Source organism: Oryx dammah, unplaced genomic scaffold (assembly GCF_014754425.2).
Source record: "Oryx dammah isolate SB20612 unplaced genomic scaffold, SCBI_Odam_1.1 HiC_scaffold_23, whole genome shotgun sequence".
NCBI lineage: Eukaryota > Metazoa > Chordata > Mammalia > Artiodactyla > Bovidae > Oryx > Oryx dammah.
Window position 1 is genome coordinate 74,659,215 of NW_024070207.1, and position 25,966 is coordinate 74,685,180.

The window sequence follows — 25,966 nt, forward strand, 5'->3', positions numbered from 1 at the left end:
TCTGTACATGACTACTGGGAAAACCATAGCTTAGACTACATGGACCTTTATAGGCAAAGTAACATCTCTACTTTTTAATATGCTGTCTAGGTTTGTCATTGCTTTTCCTCCAAGGAGCAAGCATCTTTTAATTTCATGGCTGCAGTCACCACCCACAATGATTTTGGAGCCCAAGAAAATAAAGTCTGTCACTGTGTCCATTGTTTCCCCATCTCTTTGCAGGGGAGATGTGGTCAAATCTACAAAGGAGGTAACTCTGACAACAGTATGACAAATAGATTTGAGCAGGTCAACTACATAGAGGTTTCTTGCTATAGTCCAAACAAGAGAAAATGAGGACTGAAACCAAACTGTAAGTGAGGACAGAGAGGAAGAGATGGAGTTGAGCCAGGTTCAGTGAGTAAAACTAGCAATATTGTTGAGAATAAATATAGGGAAGTAGGAAGAAGTTTAGGGCAAATTTTTAGATTTTTAACTTGGATAACTGGATATAATGGTAATGATGTTCTCTATAATAAGGAACATAGGAGGAGTAGGCTTTTGGAGGACCAGTCAAATCCAGTTAAGACATGACAAGCTTAGAGACCATATGGGACTTTCAAGTGACCATCCAGCAGGCAACTATTTCTATGTCATGTTAGATATCATACATCAAACTCCTGGATAAGATTTCAGAGTTATCAGAATTCCTCAAACTAATTATTGGCTCATCCATCCAGGAGTAGAGCTTGCTGTGTTTGGACACAACTAAATGCAGGGCTCAAGCCTCCTGAAGTGTTCCTCAGTTGTCAGATTCTCTTTCTATAACTCATACTCTTTAGCTATTTCCTCCAGGTGGAGAAAAAGTTGGCCACTGACCACCCTAGGCCTGTATCTTTACAACTCACTATCCAGAAGGAAGACAGTCTTTCCTACTATTTCTAGCAGAAGACTAAGGAGGCCTCTGATTAGGCCAACTTGGACAGATACTCATCCTTTCATTAATTACTGTGTTGAAGAAAAGGAAATAACATGATTGGCTCAGTTGGGGCTTCCTAGGTGGTGCTAATGGTAAAGAATCTGCTTGCCAATGCAGGAGACATAAGAGACGTAGGTTCGATCATGGGTCAGGGAGATCCCCTGGAGGGTATGGTAACCCACTCCAGTATTCTTGCCTGGAGAATCCCATGGACAGAGGAGCCTGGAGGGCTACAGTCCGCAGGGTTACAAAGAGTTGGGCTCAATTGAAGTGACTCAGCAAGTGCACGCAGGTCTCACGTCTACTTCTGTGGCAGGGAGGATATGAGCACCACAGATGATACCTCACAATACCAGTAAGGGAGGAATTCTTCAAAAGAACTAGAAAGAGGATGGAAACGCACATTGAACAGGCAAAAGCCTACTGTGGCAGTTGAAATTATGAGAGATTTCACTATGTAGGAGTTTGTAGATTGAGAAGAGCAGGAGGCAGAGAGGAAGAGGAGCCCATTAATAAGAAATAGATGATTATGAGAACACACAGTTTGATATCATGGACAAGAGGAAATTATTTCCAGGAGAAATTAGGAGTGATGGATGGTGTCAATGCAGAAGAGTAGTGTAAGGACTTGGCAATTAGGAATGAGAACACTAAAGTGAGCATAAAAGCCAGACTACAGTTAGTTGAGGTGTTTGTTAGTTACATGTGAGTGTAGACAAGTTTTTTTGAGAAGTTTGGATGACAAGCTCTAAAGCTTAACCTATCAACTATATTCTGAATCAAAGTCCTTTTCATCTTTTGGGTGTTGCTCCCTCAATAAACCCTTTTCCCTGGAGCCTATAACTCTCATGTGCTCCTTCCTATTTCATTGTTAAATATGCACCTATCCACTGATGAAAAAAAGTGTTGGTTTCCTTTTTTCTTTCTTTTTTGGTATCAGGTTACAGTCCTATTTAGGTATTCTACTCTCTGATGTTATAGAAAGAACAGAGGACCAAAAGTGAAGAAAACTAGGTTATATTCTGATTCCTTTCAGTAACACTGGATATTTAACTTTCCCTCTCTGGGACTTTTCATTGGTAAAATGAGCAAATTGAAATCAGTTACCTCTTAAATTCCTTTCATGTCTAATGTTCTGTGTCTGAAAAGACTCTTCCTTCCTTCTCATCTTTCTTTTGGCAGCCCTGCCCTCTATCAACTATGCTTGTCACCAAGACTGAGACAATGCATTCTCTCAACATGCCATCACATCTGTCAGCTCAAACCTACATATCTACAATTTCTACAACTCTCCAGACTCCTACTTCCAGTTGTCTCCAGGATATAACCATTTTGATAGTCAAACTTGGCACCTCTACAACTGTTCTCAGAAATATGGCATTTTCCCATACGTACAGAAGAGCATCTTTCTTGCTCTTGGCACTTTCTTCTATCTTTCTCCCAATCCAATTTCTCATGTTCTCACTTATTCCTTCAAAGTCACTCTCATCAAGATATTACCATTTCAGAACATTTGGAGATGCCTGATTTCTTACCATGAGACCTAGCTTATGATTTCCTACTTTTCAATACTTTCAATAATTTGGCCTCACCTTATTCTACTAACTTCATTTCCCCAATTCAGTTGAATTCACTTCGTTATATGAGTTATTACAAAAATCACTGTATTAACAACTTTCCAATTGTGTTCTTAAGAGACTGGCTGGCTTTGTAACCCAAGGCGTATTATTTCATTTCCTAAGCCTATTTCCTTAACTACAAAATAAGCTTAGTTTTACCTACCTCACAGAGTGAAGGAAGTTGTATAAAGACAGCTGGAAAAGTGTCACAAAGCACTGTGATTGTGTACAGGACAATGTGCCACACTCACACGTGCATACAGATGGCTTTACAGGCTTGCCTTCTCCCTCTCACCTTTGCTCATGAGTATTCTCTGCCACCTGGAATGCTCTTTCTCCTCTCCTCTTGGATGAAACATTCTCAATATTTCAAAGACTTTCTCCTATTCTTACTGATGACTATCACATCTTATGTGGTACCAAAAATAAGAATCACCATGTATTTCAACTATTATATGTGTCAGTGGAGTAGAGAATATAGTTTCTCCACACAGACTGTAAACTGAGAGGGGGGATAATCTACAGCACAAAGCTGAAAGCTGTTTTTCACCACACTCTTAAGCTGCATGACTGATCTGGTTTAGTTTAATTGGGTAAACATTTTAGTTTGGCAAGAAACTGATGTAGGGGACTATGGAGTCATAAAACCTGAGTCTGAATCCTGGTTGCACCACTATATCCCTTTGGGAAACTTTTTTAAAAATATAAATTTATTTAATTGGAGGCTAATTACAATATTGTATTGGTTTTGCCATACATCAACCTGAATCTGCCACAGGTGTACACGTGTTCCCCATCCTGAAACCACCTCCCCCCTCCCTCCCCATACCATCCCTCTGGGTCATCCCAGTACACCAGCCCCGAGCATCCTGTATCATGCATCTCCTTGAGTCCCTGTTTCCTCAACTGTGAGATTAACGATAATACCATCAACCTCAAAAGACTGCTGTGATTAAAGATACTGTGGCAGCAGGCAGGTAGCTAGATATGAGCAGGGAAATGGGGGCAGGAACCAGGGTGCAAAAGATCATGCAGCTTGTAAACAGCACGGGTCCATGGACAAAACAGACTGACATGAAACCACACCTTTTGGGTGATAAGTGTTGGGGAAGCAAAGAAAGAAAGGTGGGAAATCTCCTATGTTCAAATGTGACCTGTTGCTCATTAGGCTCTCATTACATAAAATTGGCCTTATACATAAGGACCCATCAAGAGCCAACACCATGACAATTACAAACTAAATAAGGACAAAAATCTCTCCCACCATCTGGAAGATGAAGCTGGGATGAAAATCAGGGAATACTACCCCAAACCCCTCTTTCCCCAGTGATTATCCCATCCCTTCATTTGTGTACCTCTCATAATTGGCTCGCCAAAGAAACCCAGAGAAACAGCTCTGTCTGTCCACTCTTCTCCTGAGAGTATTCTTGCTCAAAGTTACTTTGCTTTCTTAACTTCCCTGCTTGTCTCCTAATTCTTTTGCAATGAGGCAAGAACCTTAACTTCACTGGGAACAATAGTGAACAGCTATTATGGAACTTCCCTGGTGGTCCAGTGGTTAAGACTACATGCTTCTAATGCAGGAAACATAGGTTCCATCCCTAGTCAGGGAATTAGTCCCACAAACAAACAAACAAAAAAACCCAGCACCTGGTAAATATTTTTTGCTCAGTAAATGTGACTTCCTTTCTAACTTGCTGGCTATGCAATCCTACACAGCATTCAATATTTTCTGATGACAGTATATCTGAAAATACTATGCAGCAAATATCCCCCTGCCTTTCAGCACAAGAAAGGCACATGCAAATTCTCCTTTTCCAGTGTTTTTTATTTGTACATTTAATATTCACAAATCATTTTACAGATTTATTCTTTTCACAGGTTCTTTATAGGAAAGATGAGGATTAAAACAGCATATTGAAGAGGACCAAGAAATACCAGCAGTGATGATGCAGAGTACAAAGAAAACAGAGTGAACAAAAGCAGAATGTGGCCACTTCCTAAGAGGCTGGAACACTAACTTCATTAAGGCAAAACCTTTATTTACTGTGTTATTTCTCCCTCCCACCTAGTTTACTCAAGTAGAAAAGCATTCTATTCTCATACTACTACTGCTCTCTGAGGTCTTAGGAATATAGCTGGTACTATATGTGACCAGCGGCATCTCTTGACTATAAACACATGAATAGACAAGTTAAATTTTGATGTGTTAACTATCCCTCTAGAAGAAATAAAACAAAGAGGCAGAAGCTGCTTGATTCTTAAGACTTGATTCTTAAGATTCTTAAGATCCCTTAATGGGGAGGGATATGTGTGTCTGGTGGTGCGAGGAGGGGAGGGGCTCAAGGAGTGAGGGCAGCAAACCTAACTCTTCCCAGTGTGCAACTGCTCTTGTGTTTTTCTCAGATGCTGCTAATGTACTGCTCTAGTACTCAGAAAAAAAAGAACAAGTTATTGACCACCTACAGCTGTAGGTTGTAGTGGCTAATAATTGGGAACATACCCTGGGGAAGGGGTGTATTTATTTCATATGCATAACAATGTAATTCAAAACTATTGTCCTACTATGATCTCAGATAATGTGTTTTTCTATTTTAAATCAATTTACTGTGTGACCTTGGACAATTTACTTAATCTTTCTGTCCCTCAATTTTCTACCAATAAAATTAGGATTTTGGAAAAGACCCTGATGCTGGGAAAGACTGAAGGCAGAAGAAGAGGGCAACTGAGGATGAGATGGTTGGATGGCATCACCAATTCAATGGACATGAACTTGGGCAAACTCCGGGAGATGGTGAGGGACAGGGAAGCCCAGCATGCTGCAGTCCATGGGGTAATGAAGAGTCGAAAACTATTTGGTGACTGAACAACAACAAAATGAGGATTGTACCACTTTATGTTGAAGATTGGAGGAGACGCACTGGCCAAATCAACAGACACAGAAAGATTGATGGCTGCCAGAGGGTGGGGAAAAGGGAAAAGGGGAGTGACTGCTAATGGATATGGGATTTCTTTGTGGAATGATAGAATGTTCTAAAATGACATAATGGTGATAGGTGCACTATTATGTGAATATACAGAAAAATCACTGAACTGTACATTACTTTAAAAAGGTGAATTTTGTGGTAAAGTGTATCCCAATAAAGATGTTATAAAAATTCTTAAAAAAATAGAAGTGTCTGGTACACAGTAAGTGCCCAGTAAATGTTAGCTATTATTAGTAGTAATATTATTGTCACATTATTATTTAGCCATACTATGGCTCAAATAAATCCCTAGAAATTATTTTTAATAAAAGCCCACAGAATCCAGAAAAGTATTTCTATTTTACATATATGATATATGGATTAACATTCACACATTTATTTCTATCCAAATTGTCTGAGAAATGAACAGTTTAATTAAGAATCACAATTTCAGTATTCTACTCTGGAATAAAACAACTGCATGCAATGGATGTCTGATCATACCGTGATAGGTTTTAGGTAAATTTCAATGACTTGATGTTAACCAAGAATCTGAAATGATGGGAGATTTTCATTTTCATCTCCAGGAATAAACAAGAAGTCCAAACACAGTAAGTGCTTAGATTATGTGGTGTACACTATTAAACTTTCAAATATATGCTTACTAGCCTTCTAATCACTTTTTGGGGAACACTTTATAAAAAAACAAATACAGTAAAATGTTTACCACGCCCTGTGATTCCCCTCACCTTGCTCAAAAGAAAATCCCCAACACAACAAAAAGATACAACTCAACTCATGCAATAAGTCACTTAAGAGGCCTGACAATTAGTGACTGAATTTTAACACTACTGCATAAAGATATTTGCATCAATTGAGTTTTTTATAATCTGAACAGCAAATAAATCCAGTCTTCATCTTTCCTATTGCTAAAAGAATATGACAACAGTCAATCTCAGAAGTAGGAGCAGCAAGTGATAAACCACAATGGCAGTAATGCACCACATTAGGCAATGATGCTTACACGCTTGAATTTCATCTAAAACATGAAACCTTCCAATTCTTGGAACAGAGTTTCCTTTGTTCGAGTCCTTTTCCCTTCTGGTCTTGCTCTCTATAATTATCCATGTGCCTCTGCAGCAAATCAGGGAAAGTTGTTTTGAGGGTTACAACTTTCAGATATTCAGGTCTTCTGTGACAGAAAGCAATGCACTTTTTTTGCATATATTAATATTTATTTATACCCTCAAACTGACCACTCATTTTCAGAAAGATAATTTCAAATAAAACTATTCCCTAAGTCACCCAAAACCAACAGATTAAAACAGAACAAGTTACCTTAACACCCAATATGTGTAATACCCTCCCTCTACCCCCAACCACACACAGACCCCCACCAAAGCTGTGGCCTTAGGAATTTCTGATCAAATATTTAGCCTGAGTAAAATTCAGTAAATATTTAATTCCCTTTTAAGAAGCATGATTATTTCTTTAATTTTATATTATAATCATTGGGACAGATTACAAAACAACTTTGGAAGAGTGTGTTTCGTGAGAAGTTAGGAAATTTCAGACAGTGGAAATGGATGACAAGTTAGGACCAATTTCAAACTTAGAACCAGTTTCAAAATATTTCAAAATATAAATATTTACCAGTTCAAGGATGAAATACTGGCTTTGTCCTAACAGGATTTATTTTGAAATTGTAAAGGGAAATTGAAACAAATACATAACCAAAATGTCTGGACAAGACTGGGAAATAGAGAGCCAACTTTGCAATGCTCTGTAACTGAATATCATTCCAAGGACTCATTTGTCTTAGTACTGTTCAATTGGTCTTGGTTAATCTAGGGATGGGGAAAATATGCTTTTACAATTACATATCTATGTGTAGGCCATCTTCAAATATAAATGAATAAATATTTAAATTCCATGATAAAGAAAAAATGTGGAATAAGAAATTGCTATCTTTGTAAGTAACTGTATATTTACAATGAATGTTTTCTGCCTGACTCCTAATCTTTGTCTATTAAGAGTTCTTCCCTGTGCAATTTACAGAAGGCAGCAGCTCATATTACCTTAAAGGAGCCCCAGTTAGCTCAGAATCAGCCTGTCTCAGACACTCTGCTCCCTTCAGACTTGTGTGCATAAACAGCTGAGAATACAAGTAGGTGCACATGTGCAAAAAAGTAGCTGTCTGAAAGAAATCTAACTGGTTTTACAAATAAAGTCTAAAACCAAGAAAATAAACTGCTATTTCCCAACCTGAAAAACACACCTAATCAAAAAACTGCTAAGCCTATTAGTAGAAAAGGTGGCAGCTGTAAACTCAACTCATCCTATGTAATGCTTTAAGCATCTAGCTGTTCTGTCAATCAGCCATCAGAACACTAAATCTCTCCATGTTCATATGGCTGAGTGCAGCCTTATGATTTAGCTTTACTTTCTAGTTAGAGGCCAGACTACACAGAACAGTAAGAAATTCCTTACAGCTATGTTGTATCCAAACTGCCTCATTCTACCCTGAATAGAAAGTGCCCACATGATAATATGCATCAGGGACCTACCAATCTAAATTTCTGAGGTCTTCTACTTGGGTAAGTTCAAGCATTGGTCCACTAAGAGCTTCAGTAGAAGAAAAATTACATGTTCACTGCTAATATCTTAGCTTGCAAATGCAGAACTTGGGAGTAAGATTGAAAATTAAAGTGTCACTGAGCTGCTATTTAACACGGCAGAGAGGTGACTATACAGAAAGACTAAAAAAACTTATGCTTTAGATGTCCTTTGATTTTTTTTTTAAGCAACAAGTGCAGAATTGTCTCTAATCAAAATCTGAATTTTGGTTAGTGCATGTTTTCTCCTCCCACATCTATGAACCCCCTTTCCAACCTCTGTCATTGTCTTTTTAAGCTTAAGAGAAGTAAAATAGACAGACTATCCCTTCTTATTTATGAAAAGAGAAGAATATTCTAATAGTCATAAGGCAATATGTTTAAGAGCTGCACCTGAACTGGTATTCTCAAAACTGAAAATATAGTTACCAACTCTATTCAACTTGCAGAATGAATCCATGTTGCTTTCCAAGTCATTGGCTGTCACCCAAATGAACCACAGTGATCCCATCATGCCTTAGGAGGCATTATATTGTGTGTACTATGCACACATATTTTAAAGAAATAACATTAAGAGGGAAAGGACAGCTTTTCAAACATTAGTTCCTTACATAAATGGTGACGGTGCTTTATGGCTCCTTTATAATCACCTCACACACCCAGTTACCAAGTAACTCCAAAACAGACAAAAGAGGGCCAGAGGCAAAGCTTCATGGTGAACTGCATCTCTGAGATGAGTTTTGAATTCCCTGGTTTTTAACTTCCATTTACTGAGGAGTGAAGGTGAGAATCATCCAACTGATGACAAAATAAAACAAGAAAACAGGATAAACGGCAAGGGCTTTGCGGTTTGGAGGCTGGCTATCAGCAAGAAAAGCTGTAGAAGCTAAACAAAACAAAACAAAAGGAATATTTAATACGAATGTCACAACTATTAACATTTACTAAACTTGAATGTGCTTGGCATAGTCTGGGACACAGAATTATATACTACAAGTTCAGTTATATTTGTGACCTTAAAACCGCATTTGGCAGCAGCTGAGAGCTGCTTGGTTCAAGTATAGAAAGCTTCTTTCCAACCATTTTAGATAGAAATCTTTCTAAAAGGGGTTTCTTACACTTTTATGAGAAGCTACTGAACTGTACTAAAAAGGATTACAAAGCTCCTATGGCAAATGGTCTCGCACTGTTGTATTTTTTGAGTAATTGTTCTTATTATCAACTGTTTTGTTATTTATCTATTTCTCTGGCTGTCCCAGGTCTTAATTGCGGCACACTGGATCTTCATTGCCACGTGTGGGATCTTCACTGTAGCATGTGGGCTCTTATAGTTACACTATGCAGGCTCTAAGTTGTGGCATGCGGAATTTTGTTCTTTGACCAGGGATCAAACCCCAAGCTCCCTGCATATGGAGCATGAAGTCTTAACCACTGGACCACTAGAGAACTCCCTATCAGCTCTTTTAGATGTCAACCCTCTTGACCATTCAGGAAACACCTACTCACCTTTTTATTCAATAATCATCCTTCAAGGAGATCTTTCCTGAACAACCATCTGGCATCCTACCACCCCAAGTAGAACTGCCCACTTACCTCTTCTGTGTCCCCCCTATACCTGGCACAGACTTCCATTGCCCACCTGGAACACTTCATGGCCCTTAAGTGTTTACATGCCTAGACTGTGAACTCAGAGGATAGACACCATGCCTAGCACAGTGCCTGACACATAGTTTTTGCTTAATACACTTTAGCTGAATCTCTTCTAAGATTCTACTTGCTGAACCCCTGTGGGCCTGGACCCTGGATAACTAAGCTATTTAGAACTACATGTACAGTAAATCATCAGACTCTAAGTGAGGGAATGAGGGGTTCTTCCATAGGCAGTTTTTAAATAGTATTTGGGAAAGCAATTCTGGCATTCCCAAACCTTAGTTTGGATCACTTCTTGGCTTTTAACCATTTTCTAAAACAAAGAGATGTTACTGCACACAAAAATATTAGGCAGCCTATCTATCCCATTAAAAAGAAGCTAGTGAACACTTTCAGTTTAAGGTGGGATTTCAAGAGAATTTTAGGGATGTACAAATAATGAATAAATAGCATTCATTGCCAATGCTACAGGCTCTCCTTAATCTTTAGCAGAATTTTCTACTGAAGCATAAAAGTACTATGTAATGATATTTAACAACCTATGCAGGGTGGTGCTATAGTACAGTTCTAAAAAGGTATGTGATCTACTTGGGTTTGACACTTGACTCCCCTATTCTCTAGTTATGTGTCCTAGGGCAAGTTGTTTAACCTCCCTGTGTCTGTTTCTCATCTATAAACATGGGACCAATAACACAGTTTTTATTTATTACAGTTGTTGTGAGGGTTAAATGAGATGACATAAAAAAGCACTTCTGACAGTGCCTGGCCTACAATAAGTAATCAGTAAATGTTAAATATTATCATGATTAATTTGTCTGGAAAAGGCTCAAGTCATTTCTCAAGTCACCTATGCTTCCTATATGCCAGGACTAAGCTAGGTCTAGTGTAATCTCCTTTCCCAACCCTATCCATTATTTAAAGACTGAAGAAACAAGAAAGATGTGACTTCACATCTCAGAAGTCCAGATAGCCAACTCAGTAAGATGGACATTATCCCTACTGAGAGCAGATGGTTCTATGGATAACATTAGCACGACTCATATCACTAACGTGACTCATAAGTTACACTGCTCGTCTGGTCTTTGTCTCTAACCCATATTTTCAGTCTGCTCTGCTACCACAGAGATAAGTACATTCTTACCTACTATAGACCAGGCAAACATGATGATCACCACAAAAAGCCGGACCATGAAGTTTATTGGTCCTGGCTCAGCCAAAAGTACCAGCCGGCAAACCAGCATTGCCATTGTCAGGGGAAGTATACAGTATCCCAGCACACAAAGGCTCTGAAAAAAAGATCTAAAAAACAACATATATCCGTAAAGATCATAAATATAGTTGATCTATATCATGATACAATTTATTATACAGATTTCTATGTATCGTGGATCATTACTTTCCTCCAGATAGATATTACCTATACCCTAATGTTGATTTTATGAGGATAGACCTCTGTATTAAACATATGCCTTAGTTTTTCTCTCACCATACTCTCCTCCTCTCTACTTAAATGCATTAACAGTCAGCCATTTAGGACCTAGATGATCTACTCTAATTCCTAGAGACCTGTTTCTCCCACTAAACTGCTAAGATTTTGTTTCTTAATCTTTTCTGGTTTATAGACCTATTTGAGCATTTGTTGAAAGCTATGGGGCATCTGGTCCCAAAAACAAACGTAATCTTCTAACACAAAATGTTCTGCACATCATTTCAGGGGCTGGAGAGAGAACATCTGAAGCTTATCAAAGGACCCCAGATAATTTAACATAATTTCATTCAACGAGGTTATTTCTGTTCAGTGTCTTTAAGAGAATCTTCTTTTTGCTCTCATTTATTTTGATTTTTCTTTTTGAAAAATACATAACAAGCCAGACTTCCTTAAAAAATCTAAGATATGCAACCTGGAAATGGAAAAAGGATGCATTTAAATAATACTCACATGTTTCCTCCAAGAAGTTTTGAGTTGAGGGTGATGGTAACTGCACCAAACCAGACAATGACAAACACTTCTGCAAACTGGGGCCCTCCATCTTTTTCGCTATCTACAGAGCCTCTTTGAAGCATTCTGTGACAAGGAAATGGCATGAGAATTGCCTAACCTTATTTAGAGCAACACAGTTAAGGTACGGGTTCTCAAACTTTGAATCAGGGTGCTGCTCTATATCTTACCTGAAGATCTCTTATAGGGTGTACAAAAGGAAAATGCCTCAAGAATATGGCAAGGCTCCCTTATTTCAAATTCCAAATCCCTCAGGACTACAAGGGATACTCCCTTTGATCTTGTGGGAATGTTTAAATGGATTATTGAAGACCTTTTTTGGTTAAGCAGAGGATATAAACTGAAGGGCTAAGTGTGACTCACGGACAGGAGGTTGCTGGTCCATATAATACTTTTAAAAGGTTTTAAATTCAAGTTGATGTTATTTTAAAATTGGGAAATTTCACATAAAAATATGTATTTCTGGATTTTCTTAAAAAATCAGAAGAGGTTCTATCACCGGGCCTGCATTTCTACATGGCAATAATCAGGTGCAGGTGACACAGCAGCAGATTCCTTCACAAGGGCTTTTGGTCACCAATTTGCAATACATGAATATACATATTTGAATTTGTAATTCTTGGGTTAAGGTTATAGCTCTGGCATTTAAAAATGCAAACAGCCTATCTATTTAGTTGTTGATCTTTTAAAAATCAAAGCATACAAATTATCACTAAAAGGCTTTCTTTGAAACTGAGTAATTGAACAGTCACCTAAATATTAAGAATTTAACACATAAACTGTTTTGAATTTTGGACTTACACTTGTACTCTGTGTCATTTTTTTCAGTAACAGAATAACATCACCTCAAAACTTTTTTAACAACCTCTTCTTATTACAAAGTAGAGACAAATCACACCGTAAGTCTTGCACTGCTATGCTATTTGCCAGCAGAGGCTTTTGTATTCTATGGTTCTGCATACTCCATTCCAAGTCCTGACAATTTGATGAGATGAATGCTAGCCCTGATCACTTGTTCTCTGGAACTCCTATTATTCAGCATGGTATGATAGAAAGAGGATTAACTGGACTGGAAGGCAGGAGACTCAGATATTGATCCTAATTCTGTCACTAGATATGTAAACTGGAGCAAATCACTTGATGTCTTAGGACTCTGATTTTCTTCTCTGCAAATAAGCAGGATTAAATTCCATAATCTCTAATCTTTCAAAACTAAAAAAGGATATGCTCAGAGCTTTTAATATAAACACTTACATCAAGGCACTGGATTATGTCCCTTGATATGGTTATTAAAAGCATAAGATAGAGCACTCCACGTTTTTACCTAAATTACCATGCACTTGACTTTACATTTAAAAAGGGTTAGAGAAGCCAGTAAGAAATTTGAATCTACAATCACAATAGGTTAGGCCTGGAAAGGACCCACAACCATCTACTTTTATAGATGTGGAAAAGGAAACCCAGAGAGGTTAGGTAGGAAGAGATGTGTAATAATCACAGAGGTAGAGAATGGGCAGTCAAGGAAACCTGAAGTGGAATTCCAGGTCTACCACTGATTGATTGTGATGTTTAGTTCAGTCCTCAATCTCTTTGAACCTGAGCTTGTCTGTCAAAAGAGGAGAACAATATTCACTTCTTGTTATGGGGATAAGAGAAGGTATTTAAAAGTTTTTTTAGAGGCCCAAAGTCACTCTGCTGATAGCAAAGTTAGGATCAGAACCCAGAAATGGATCCTAGTGTAGTATTTTTTCTACTCTACCAGTGGTTATATTACCCTCTCCAGCAGAACTTTTGCTTTCCTTCTTCTGTCCTCTTCCTCTTTACATACAATGAGTATGGAAAATATAACACTGTGAAACATGATCTTGCTTTGAACTCAACCACTTCTAATTTAATCTCACTTGTACTTTTAGTAAAATTTTAAAAGAATTATGTTTGCAAATAAATACTACTTTAATTGTTTAGTACTTAAACCTTTAAGATAATTCACTTAGCTTAATGATGGGGGAGGTAAATGAGTGTGAATAAATGTTGAAATGACTAAAACAGGGTAAGAACTCACTGATAAATGGGGGGGGGCGTAATTTTCATATCTTTAATTCCATCACTCTTTTAACTGATCTAGAAAGCTACTTGACTTTTTAGATTTAAATGCATAAGGAGTATAATTTGTCAAAGAAGTCCAAAATGAAAAATTCTGAAAATGAAATGCAGTAGAAATTAATAATGCAGTTGAAGTTAAAGTCTTCTATGGACAAGATTGATAAATCATTTTGATACCATGAATCATAAGTAACTGTTAATAAAAATTGGAGTATCCCCAAAAAAAAATCCCCTTCAATTTTGAAACTCCATGAAAAAAGTTTAGTCTATCTCAAATGACAAAGAAAGGAAATATAAGTACTTACAATGCAAGTGTCACACAAAGGATCAAAGGGCCCCATAAATCCCCTACAAGAAAAGAAAAGACAGAAAATTGTTAAAAGACACAGGCATATAGTATTTTCTGTCTTTTATTCTGCCATTCTTGGCATTCAGACATCAAGGCTTTCTCTGTCTGCCCAAACCTTCCACCTCTCCTATCCCTCTAATGGCCTTCTCTGCTCCCCAATTCTGAACGCTTCATATATCCTTTAAATTTTGCTCATTTCATACAACACAAATCACCTCTCTCCTCAGCTACTACAGTAAAGAATCTGCCTGCAATGCAGGAGACCAGAGTTCAATTCCTGGGTCAGGAAGATCCTCTGGAGAAGGGAATGGCAATCCACTCCAGTATTCTTATCTGGAGAATCCCATGGACAGAGAAGTCTGGTGGCAGTCCATGGGGTTGCAGAGAGTCAGACACGGCTGAGCAACTAACACACACACCACCTACTAAGCCACATTCCAGCAAGCTATCATTAAAGACCAAGAGGCAAGGAGTCAGAAGACTTAAATGCCCCACCCTGCACAGACGGAAAGAAGACTAAAGCCAAGTCACTTCACCAATCTGAGACTACGTTAGACAAGGCAAGTATAATCAGGCTCATCTCAAAAATACGAAAAAATGAAGTTGAGAAGAAGTGATGTGCCCAAGTTAATATAAACAGTTAAGTGTGGGGGTAGGACCAGAACCTAGAAACAAAACCAGAATCTTCTGATTCTTACTATAAAGTCCTTTCTACTCTACAACACAGCTTCCCTTTCATAATTACTACAGTGAACTAGTACAGAACTGCTGTTCTTATAAAGTGAGAAACATCCCAACATTGGTAATTTCATAGGGTTAAATATTAACAAATAACATGAAAACTTTTTGAAAACTATAAATGCTCTGCCAATATCAGGTCTAAGCATGGTGGTTCTCAACCAATAGCTGTTGAGTGATTAATACACCAATAGTTCAGTAACATAAAGCTTAAAGCACAATTATCTTCCTCAAACAATATGTAAAAAGGTACATACTACTTCTAACTTTAACTTCACTTGTACATAACTTTACCTGAAAGAGTAATTTTGACACCACTGTGGAAAGTTTGTAAAAGATGTAAAAAAAAAAAAAAGAAAAATCGAAGTCCTAACACTCTAATAGACTATGTTTACTAGGTAAACAATAAAATTTTCATCTCCCAAACTGAAACTTCAACCTATTAAACAATAACTCCCCAATATCCCCTCAGTCCCTGACAACCATTTTACTTTCTGTCTCTATAAATCTCACTATTTTAGGTACCTAACCTAAGTAGAATAATATATATTCTTTTGTGTAAGGCTTATTTTACTTAGCATTCATTAAGTCTTCCAAGGTTCATCAATGTTGTAGCATATATCAGAATTTCACTCTTTTTAAAGGATAAGTAATATTCCATTCATATATGGTACATACCATGGTGTATATAACTTACTTCATTTACTCATCCATCCACCAATAGACCTTTGAGTTGTTTTCATCTGCTGCTATGAACATGGGTATACAAATATCTCTTTGAGTTCCTGCTTTCTAGTCTTTTGAGTATATACCCAGAAGTGGAAGTACTGAATCATGTGGTAATTCTCTACCTAATTTTCCAAGGAGCCACCATGCTCTTTTTCACAGTGGCTGTACCATTTTACATCCCCACCAACAGTGCACAAAGGTTCCAATTTCTCTACATCCTTACCAATATTTGTTATTCTCCATTCCTTTGATAAGAGCCATCCTAATGGATCTGAAGTGGCATCTCACTGGATAAGACAGCTTTTGTGAGGAAGAAACTTCAGCCTCAGAAAAGTTACCTGTCTTATCCAGGATCACACAGCTTGTGATGGAATCACTATCCAAAATCACACAGCTAGTGATGGAATCACTATTCAAAACCCAGATTTGTCCATGCTCTTTCCACTATATACCAGCTGTAAGGCGATGGCACCCCACTCCAGTACTCTTGCCTAGAAAATCCCATGGATGGAGGAGCCTGGTAGGCTGCAGTCCATGGGGTCGCCAAGAGTCAGACATGACTGAGCGACTTCACTTTCACTTTTCACTTTGATGCATTGGAGAAGGAAATGGCAACCCACTCCAGTGTTCCTGCCTAGAGAATCCCAGGGATGGAGGAGGCTGGTGGGCTGCCATCTATGGGGTTGCACAGGGTCGGACATGACTGAAGTGACTTAGCAGCAGCAGCAGCAGCAGCAGCAAATCATCTGTCAGCTTCAACCCACAATGTACTTTGCTGAAAAAGTATTCTGACACTGCATCCAATCACCACACAGTGATGGCACATTTGCCACATATCTGACATCCTTATGTTACAGCAGAAATGCTGCCAAAATAGAAGGTACACTCATATCCAACATCATTGTTACTATTCTCAAACAACTGAGTCTTTTTTTTTGATAAAGGGTACTAAGAAAAGCCAAGAATGTTTGAAAAGAAAAACTAAAAGTCTAACAATTTTGAGAATAAATTCTAAATAATAGCATAACTTTCTGCAAACACTGTTTTGGAATTCTTAAAGCAGTCAACAATGATTATTCTGAAAATAAAAATGTCAATAAAGTACTATTAATTTGTTAATCCTTAATGGGTATTAGCTATTACTCTAATGTAACATTTAAACATTTTGTCTTTCCCTTGGAGATCATTAAGTTTCTTGGCTGAACAAAGTCACTATGTGTTTGCCATTTACAGAAATATTTTTTGCAGTGTCTATTGCAGCAGTTGAAAATATACAGTCTATATTTATTGATGAGGACAATATATTAAGCAAAATCTTCCAATCTCCGAAATTCCATCTTCAATTTTTAACTTTTTTCAAAACCTTTCTCTATAATATATTCACTTACATATTTTTCATCCTGCAAAATGATATCAGTTTTATTACCACAAAGCCTTATAAATGCTTATGATAAGGTATGATGAAAAACAGCAAAGCCTCAAAAACCACACATACTTACAATCTCTCAAAAGAGTATTACTTTTCCTTGGGTACAAAACATGCATGAATTTTTTCCCAACAGCTTTTAGATCACGCATCTGAAAGATAAAAACAATATGCTGTACTGTAATGACCAAGGCTACCAAGTAGCCCCTTGAATTTGCTCAATTTTTTTTAAAAATTTCAATCCCCCTAGGAGCCCTTCATTGAATTTTAGAGCCATAACTCCAGTCTAACTCTTTCACCATACAAACAAACCAGAGAGGTGGGGTTTTTGTACTAACTCCTTTTTCTATTAACTTTTCCTTTAACTCCTAAAGCCAACATCTAACTCTTTACTATATTCATCAGTTCTGTTGATTTTGATTTTTTAAACTCTGCAAAAGAGAAATATAGCCCTCTTAATATGCTACTTAAAGAAATGAAAATAATAGCACTAGTAAAATCTGTTCTGCAAAATACAGCATCTAACTTTCAGTTCAACATGATAAGGTCACAAGAGCCAAAGGGCCTGCTCCTAAGCTACCACACTCTTCACAATATGTAAAATCAATTAATTTTCAACATTCCTATTCATTCTGGCAAAAGAATCCTAGAAGTCAGATTTTTAAAAATCAAGACATTTGAAGAAGGGTACAGTCATTTAACTTCTCAAAATATAGTTGAGGTAATTCTGTCCTAAGTTTTTCACCTAAAAATTTCTTCATGTCATTAATAGTTACTTGAAAACATGATTTTTAATGGTTGTTAACCATTCTACCACATAGCTGTAACATAATCTACTTAGCCAATTACTCTTCTGTTCAACTTTTCCCCACTATAAAGACTGCTATAACAAACATCTTTGTATAAATATTTTTCTTTTAAAATTATCTTTGTATTGAATTTTTTCTCCTTATACTATACCTAGAGAAACAGAATTATCACCTTAAGAAAATGTGAACGTTTTAAGTTCCTTAATATCCATTACAGCCAAAATGATTTCCAAAAATTATTCTCTAGGGGAGAATCTTAAATTTCAATAAATAAAATACACTGAAAATTAGTGAACCAAACAAAAATATTACAAAGTGCTATTAGTTATTTAGCCCATGACACTGAACAGAAATTCTCTCAACTCATCTAACTTACAATGGTATTCTGAACAGACTCATTTAATGTGGAGCTGTCAAATTCCCGAACGCGCGATCTCACAGGAATGGTGATTTCTCCTTCCACAGGGATGTCTTGTGAGATAGATATATCAGAAAGGCCTGCAAACTGAGAAGAGTTAGGGAAAAAAATTTAAAGCTTGTAATAAACTGCAGGATTCCCCCAAAGACATCATTTCCCAGTGAGCAGGACTATATCTTTTTATAGGGTTTTATACAGTTTTTAAAGTAAGGTGTTAGTTCACCAAACACTGAACAGTACAGTGAATTAAAATTCTCAAATACTTGTTTCTTTTAAAGAAGGAGATGGAATATGATGAAAAATATTATAAAGTAAATGGCACAGATATTTTATGGGCTTTCCTAGTGGCACAGTGGTAAAGAATCTGTCTGCCAATGCAGGAGACGCGGGTTTGATTCCTCAATCAGGAAGATCCCCTGGAGAAGGAAATGGCAACCCATTCCAGTATTCTTGCCTGGGAAATCCCATGGACAAAGGAACCTGGTAGGGGGTCAGTCCATGGGGCCACAAAAGAATCAGAGACGACTTAGCAACTAAAACAACAACAATAGATATTTTCTTGGCCTCAAATAGTTTCTTTCAAGCATGAAATCTTAACAGGACATAGCTAGTAAGATTGCAGAACTATTGGAAAAAAGTGACCTTTCAGTGATCACATCTTAGCACTGTCTTTCTTTTACACTTCTGCTCTTTAGTGGGCTCTAGTGGCCTCTGCTGGCTAAGAAGGAACATTATGTAAAATCTAAAAGAAAATTGGGAAGAACATAGAAACAGTAGAGCACATTATTTATCCTCTTTTTTTTCTTTTACCAGATTGCTGGCAACCACAGGACAAATAACATTTCCAAAGTGAACTGCAAGATTGCTAACTTTTAAACTCTTACATTCATATGTCAAATTTGATTATTGTGACTGAAACTCTAGAATCTTCAAGTTCCTAAGAAAAGAGAAGCAATCCCTCCTCATATGGTTCTTGGTCCAATGGGTCTAATGTTTAGTGCGAAAAGGTTGCAGGTAAATGAAAAACAAGACAGTACAGTAAAACTTTAGAAAAAATGAAGTTGTTCACAAAATTTATAAAAAACAACTTTTTGATCACAGTTTTATTAAAAGTACTTGAAAATTCTCCACCCATTAGACTGGCAAAAACCCAAGTTTGACAACACACTCTGCAAGTAAAGCTGAGGGGAAAGAGCACTCACTGTTGGTGGGAAGGCAAAATGGTACTAGGCTCTACTGAAGATGAATCTGGCAATATCTAGCAAATTTACATATGGATTGCTCACCATTTTTAGGAGTCTAAAGCAGTAAATATACAAAAAGACACATACACAAGGCTCCTCATTACAATACTATCTGTAAAAGCAAAAAAAAAAAAACAACCCTGAGAATAGCCCAAATGTCCATCAACAGAGAACTAGTTGAATAAAGCATGGTAGGTCATAATGGAATGCTATACAGCTGTAAGAGGAATGAGGATATCTCTAAAGAACCATCTGGTTGGCCAAAAAGTTCCTTCAGTTTTAAAGTAAAAATAAAAGACACATTTTTCATCTTCACCAAGAACTTTACTGAACAATGTACTCACCATCTGTTCTACTACCTTCTGTCATTTTTCAGGCAACTACGTAATTCCATCTTCCCAAAACTTTTTATCTTTTTGAGCAAAGAACTATTCTAGGTGCCTTTTACAATCTTCTAGGAAATTAAATTTTTTTTTCACATTAAGAGAATTTTATAAAGACCAAAATAAATGGAAATCTGAAGGTGCAATGTCTGGTGAATACAGTGGATGAATCAGAACTTCCCAGCCAAGCTATTATGTTTTTGCCAGGTCATCAAAGAAACCTGAGGTCTTGTGTTATCCTGAGGAAGATTATGTATTTTCTGTTGACTAATTCCAGACACTTCGCCAAGTGCTGCTTTCAGTTGGTCTCACTGGGAGCAGTACTTGTTGGAAGTAATCTGTTGGTTTTCCAGAAGGAGCTCATAATAGAGGACTCCCTTCCAATCCCACCATGTACACATCATCTTCTTTGGATGAAGACCAGCCTTTAGTGTGGTTGGTGGTGGTTCAACCTACTTGCCCCATGATCTCTTCTGTGGCTATTGTCCAGCAGTGTGGAACTTTTTATTGCTCAACACAATTTGTTTTTAAAAATGGAATGTTTTTGTTATGTTTCAGTAGACAATCACAAGTGGAAATACGGTCAAGAAGTTTGGGGTTTTTTCCTGCTTAACTTATGTGGAACTCAAACATCAACTAACATAGCCAAGCTGGTGCAAATGATTTTCAATACTTCATATGTATATTTTCAGTAGGTCGGTGATTTCCCACCTTATAATATAACTTTGATTGTTCTCAACTAATGTATTGATTTGATCGGTATCAACTTCAACTGTTCTACCCAACCATGGAGCATCAACCAGCACACGAAACTTCCCAAAGCACTTTTCTATCAGTCACAGCACTTTCTCCATATACTGTACAAATCTTTTTGTGTTTCAGTTGCGCTTTTACTCTTCTTGAAATAATAAAGCATGATATGCCAAAAATGTTGCTTTTTCCCTCTCATCTTCAATATTAAAAATGGCTACACAAAAATTCACCAATTTTGGTAAGTTTTTAAAAAATGAATGTGATATGACAGCTGTCACAATCTAACAAAATTGGTTCAAATGAAGTCAAAGACAACTAAGCATTTCTTCTCAGTAATCACTCTCTCTGTTTTTTTCAGTCTAACCTTATTGAAGCTTTTGATGGCTAAGTCTAAGTAATCTCTCCTGGTAAATGTCACAACGCACTTGAAAAATGTGGGTTATTTTCAAATATCTTTTGATATTGATTTCTAACATAATTCCACAGTGAGTGAAAATGGCAACCCACTCCAGTACTCTTGCCTGGAAAATTCCATGGACAGAAGAGCCTGGAGAGTCCATAGGGTTGCAAACAGTGAGCCACAACTAAGTGAGCACAAGAGAACAGATTCTGTATAATTTCAATACCTTTAGATCATGAAAATTTTGCACTTTATGTCCCTGGATATGTTCCAGTGTTTCTGAGTCTACAGTCTATGGGAATGTGAATAGAATTTGTATCCTACTGTTGTGTGAACTGGTTCACAGTGCTTTTCAGATCTACTATATCCTTCTACTTCTCTGTATATTCATTTATTAATTTTTGAGAGTTTGATATTGAAACTCCAAATAAAAACCTTAGTTTATCTACTTAAAAATAATTGTAATATACAGTGGAACTATATGCAACCTTTGCTATATATGCTGCACTTTGCTTGAGCAGCCATAAAAAGAGACCCCACGTCCAAGGTATAAGAATCCCAAGTTAACACAGTAGGCACTGAGAGAGGGGATCAGAGGGCAGACAGAAATTACAATGACAGACAACTAGCCAATCTGATCACGTGGATCACAGCCTTGTCTAACTCAATGAAACTAAGCCATGCCAATGGCTGGGTCATGGTGGAGAGGTCTGACAGAATGTGGTCCACTGGAGAACGGAATGGCAAACCACTTCAGTATTCTTGCCTTGAGAACCCCATGAACAGTATGAAAAGGCAAAAAGAGAGGACACTGAAAGATGAACTCCCCAGGTCAGTAGGTGCCCAATATGCTACTGGAGATCAGTGGAGAAATAATTCCAGAAAGAATAAAGGGATAGAGCCAAAGCAAAAACAATACCCAGTTGTGAAAGGGACTGGTGATGGAAACAGGGTTCGACACTGTAAAGAGCAATATTGCATAGGAACCTGGAATGTCAGGTCCATGAATCAAGGCAAATTGGAAGTGGTCAAACAGGCGATGACAAGAATGAACATTGACATTTTAGGAATCAGTGAACTAAAATGGACTGGACTGGGTGAATTTAACTCAGATGACCATTATATCTACTACTGTGGGCAGGAATCCCTTAGAAGAAATGGATTAGCCATCATAGTCAACAAAAGACTCAAAAATGCAGTACTTAGATGCAATCTCAAAAACAACAGAATGATCTCTGTTCATTTCCAAGGCAAACCATGCAATATGACAGTAATCCAAGTCTATGCCCCAACCAGCAACGCTGAAGAAGCTGAAGTCGAGTAGTTTTATGAAGACCTACAAGACCTTCTAGACTAACACCCAAAAAAGATGTCCTTTTTATTACAGGGGATTGGAATGCAAAAGTAGGAAGTCAATAAACACCTGGAGTAACAGGCAAATTTGGCCTTGGAGTACAGAATGAAGCAGGGCAAAGTCTAATAGAGTTCTGACAAGAGAACGCACTGGTCATAGCAAACACCCTCTTCCAACAACACAAGAGAAGACTCTACACATGGACATCACCAGATGGTCAACACCGAAATCAGACTGATTATATTCTTTGCAGCCAAAGATGGAAAGCTCTATACAGTCAGCACAAACAAGACTGGAAGCTGCCTATGGCTTGGATCATGAGCTCCTTATTGCCAAATTCAGACTGACATTGAAGAAAGTGGAGAAAACCACTAGACCATTCAGGTATGACCTAAATCAAATCCTTTATGACTATACAGTGGAAATGAGAAATAGATTTAAGGGACTAGATCTGACAGACAGAGTGTCTGATGAACTATGGATGGAGGTTCAGGACATTGTACAGGAGACAGGAATCAAGACCATCCCCATGGAAAAGAAATGCAAAAAAGCAAAATGGCAGTCTGGGGAGGCCTTACAAATAGCTGTGAAAAGAAGAGAGGCAAAAAGCAAAGGAGAAAAGGAAAGATATACCCATTTGAATGCAGAGTTCCAAAGAATAGCAAGGAGAGATAAGAAAGCCTTCCTCAGCGATCAATGCAAAGAAATAGAGGAAAAGAACAGAATGGGAAAGACTACAAATCTCTTCAAAAAAATTAGAGATACCAAGGGAACATTTCATGCAAAGATGGGCTCGATAAAGGACAGAAATGGTATGGACCTAACAGAAGCAGAAGATATTAAGAAGAGGTGTTAAGAATACACAGAAGAACTATACAAAAAAGATCTTCACGACCCAGATACCCTGAAGAAGGGAAAGGCTACCCACTCCAGTATTCTGGCCTGGAGAATTCCATAGACTGTATAGTCCATAGCGTCGCAGAGTTGAACACGACTGGGCAGCTTTCGCTTTCAGCTAGGGGAAGAGACAGGATCACTGAGAAAGTCTCACCCAGGAGACTCAGGGACACAGGGCAGAGGGTGGATCAAAACAACAAAAAGTCCCTACCTCCCAGGTCTCCACCACCAGGCTAGCAATTATGGAATAACAAAAGCCAGCAATCTAGTGCTAAGAGAGGGGCTAGAGCTTAGAGAGAAACCCACTATTTTATGCAGAGGCAAACAGAATGCAGAAAACGAAACATGGAGAAGAAACATTAAGAAAAACACTGGGCAAACCTACTGCCCTCCCTATGCACAAAGTAATAGGAGAGAAATTTGAAGCTGATGATGCATTTGACAGTTCCCCTATCAAGGACAAAAGCCAAATACAGTTCAATTCCTTACTAGACTGACTTAACCCTTTTAGTAACAACTTAACAGAAAAGATGTGCCATTTCCAGGCAGTCTCTACTACTAAATATGATAGCCAGCAATCAATAAAAATTTACCCCTTCCCCATAAACACATACACAGAAAAACAACACACTCTGACAACACAAAGCAATTAAACCAAACTCTGAGGTGACTCAGATGTTATAATTTCAGCAGAAAAAGTTACTATATGATTAATATGTTAAAAGGCTCTAGTAGAAGATATATGCAAAAATGATGGTGAATTTCTGCAAGGAGATAGAAACTGTAAGAGTCAAATGGTAATGCTAGAAATAAAAGAACATAGTAACAGACTCAACAAGGTCAAATAAAGAAATCAGTGATAGGTCAGTGAAAATTATCTAAACAGAAACAAGAGCTGAAAAAGAAAAAAAACATGTATCAAGTCATTCTACTGTATACCTTAAATTTATACAATGTTATATGCCAATATTTCAATAAAACAGGAATAAAAAACATAAGACTGCCCCAAACAGAATACAGCATGCAAGAACTGTGGGGTTGGTATTAAATAATCTAATTTGTATATTATTGAAATCCCATGAGAGAGATAATGGATCTGAAAACATATTTGAAAAGGTAAAGGCTGAATTGTTTTCCAGAATGACAGAAGACCTCAAATGATAGATCCAAGCCCAGAAAACCCCAATCAAGATAAATACCTAAAGACAAAACAAAAGCAAAAATCAACAAACCTAGACACATTCACACTGAAAACCAAAGATAAAGAGGAAAACCTTAGAGACAACCAGAGAAAAAAAAGACATTGCAATCAGGAGAAAAACACAATAGACATCTCACTCAAAATAATGTAAGAAAGAAGACAAACACACCTTTACAGTGCTGAATGAATAAAACTGTCAACCCACAATTCAAAAAACAACAAAAATAGCTATTAAAAATGAAAGGCAATACAAGTCTCAGGTTCATGGGAGGCCACCAGCTACATCCATGGACCATGGGGCTCCGTGCAAGACACATCTGCCTATGCCTTTGGCCTCTCCTCCAGAAAGAGGAAAAAAATGGAGCAGAGGGAAAAGGCCCTGAGGTCATCCATACTAAACTCAAAGGCCGAGAAACTTGGAGCCTTCCAGAATATCCTTGACTTCCTGTTCCTGATGTCCCAAGGAATAGGACATCAATGAAAGTTGAAATGACAGCTGTCTTTTCAGGCATATGTGATTTTGCCATGCAAAGGAACCAGAATCACAGATAACAAAGATGCTTCTCAGGACGGCAAACTCCAAACACTTTTATTCATTCTCCCAGTATGATCTTAGAATCAAGTACGTTTTTAAAACCATCTACATACTTAAAATGGGTGAATTTTACTGAATAGGCATTATACTGCAGTAACATTGATTGAATTAAAAAGCCATTTAAAGAAGGACTAGTTCTAACTTCTTTGAAACGACAATGCTGCTGTAAAGCAATGATTGACTATTTCCTGCCTTGGATGAGGGAGAACTGCTTTCCCTTTTGGTTTCTCAAAGAAAACTGTAAACCTCTCCTGCTCCCTAAAATAAAATGAAATAAAATTAAAGTTTAACAGCATCAAAACATGAATTATTACTTTATACACATAAAACATACTCTAACCAACTTTCAAGGTAACACTGTCTTTGCTGAATAAAAGTCTTATAATACCCCCCCAAAAAAAAGGTGGCAAAATAAAGGCTTTTCTCAGATGAGCAAAAAGCTGAAACATGCATTCCAAGAAATGCTAAATGATAATCTTCAGAAAGGAATATGGTATCAGAAGGAAGTTTGGATTTACACAAGGAAATGAAGCTCTCCAGAAGTGGTTTAAATGAAAGTCAACATAAAAAGCATTGTTTCTTATTTTTAATGATTCTAAAAGATAACTGCCTAAAGCAGAGGTCACCAAACTTTTTCTGTGAAAGATCCAAATGTAAATATTTTAGGTTTTGAGAGCTAAATGGTTGCTGTTGGAACTACTCAACTCTGCTTCTGAAGCATGAAAGAAGTCAAAGACAATACATAAAAAAATGAAGTGCA

At 37.4% G+C, this 25,966-nt stretch overlaps 1 protein-coding gene across 2 annotated transcripts in view; it reads right to left on the minus strand.

The window, feature by feature from the left end:
- Positions 1-4,387: 4,387 nt before the first annotated feature.
- The window catches only part of YIPF6 (Yip1 domain family member 6), a 29,175-nt gene continuing 7,596 nt past the window's right edge, over positions 4,388-25,966 (minus strand). The window contains exons 2-7 of one of the 2 annotated variants that reach the window (XM_040265767.1): positions 18,338-18,466; positions 17,226-17,304; positions 14,216-14,258; positions 11,748-11,873; positions 10,950-11,107; positions 4,388-9,044 (exon numbers count right to left, since the gene is read on the minus strand). In XM_040265767.1, the coding sequence (XP_040121701.1) occupies positions 8,926-9,044; positions 10,950-11,107; positions 11,748-11,873; positions 14,216-14,258; positions 17,226-17,304; positions 18,338-18,466 (654 nt within the window). In that variant the 3' untranslated portion in view covers positions 4,388-8,925. The remainder of the gene's footprint in view (positions 9,045-10,949; positions 11,108-11,747; positions 11,874-14,215; positions 14,259-17,225; positions 17,305-18,337; positions 18,467-25,966) is intronic. The other variant, XM_040265768.1, reaches the window with a different exon arrangement.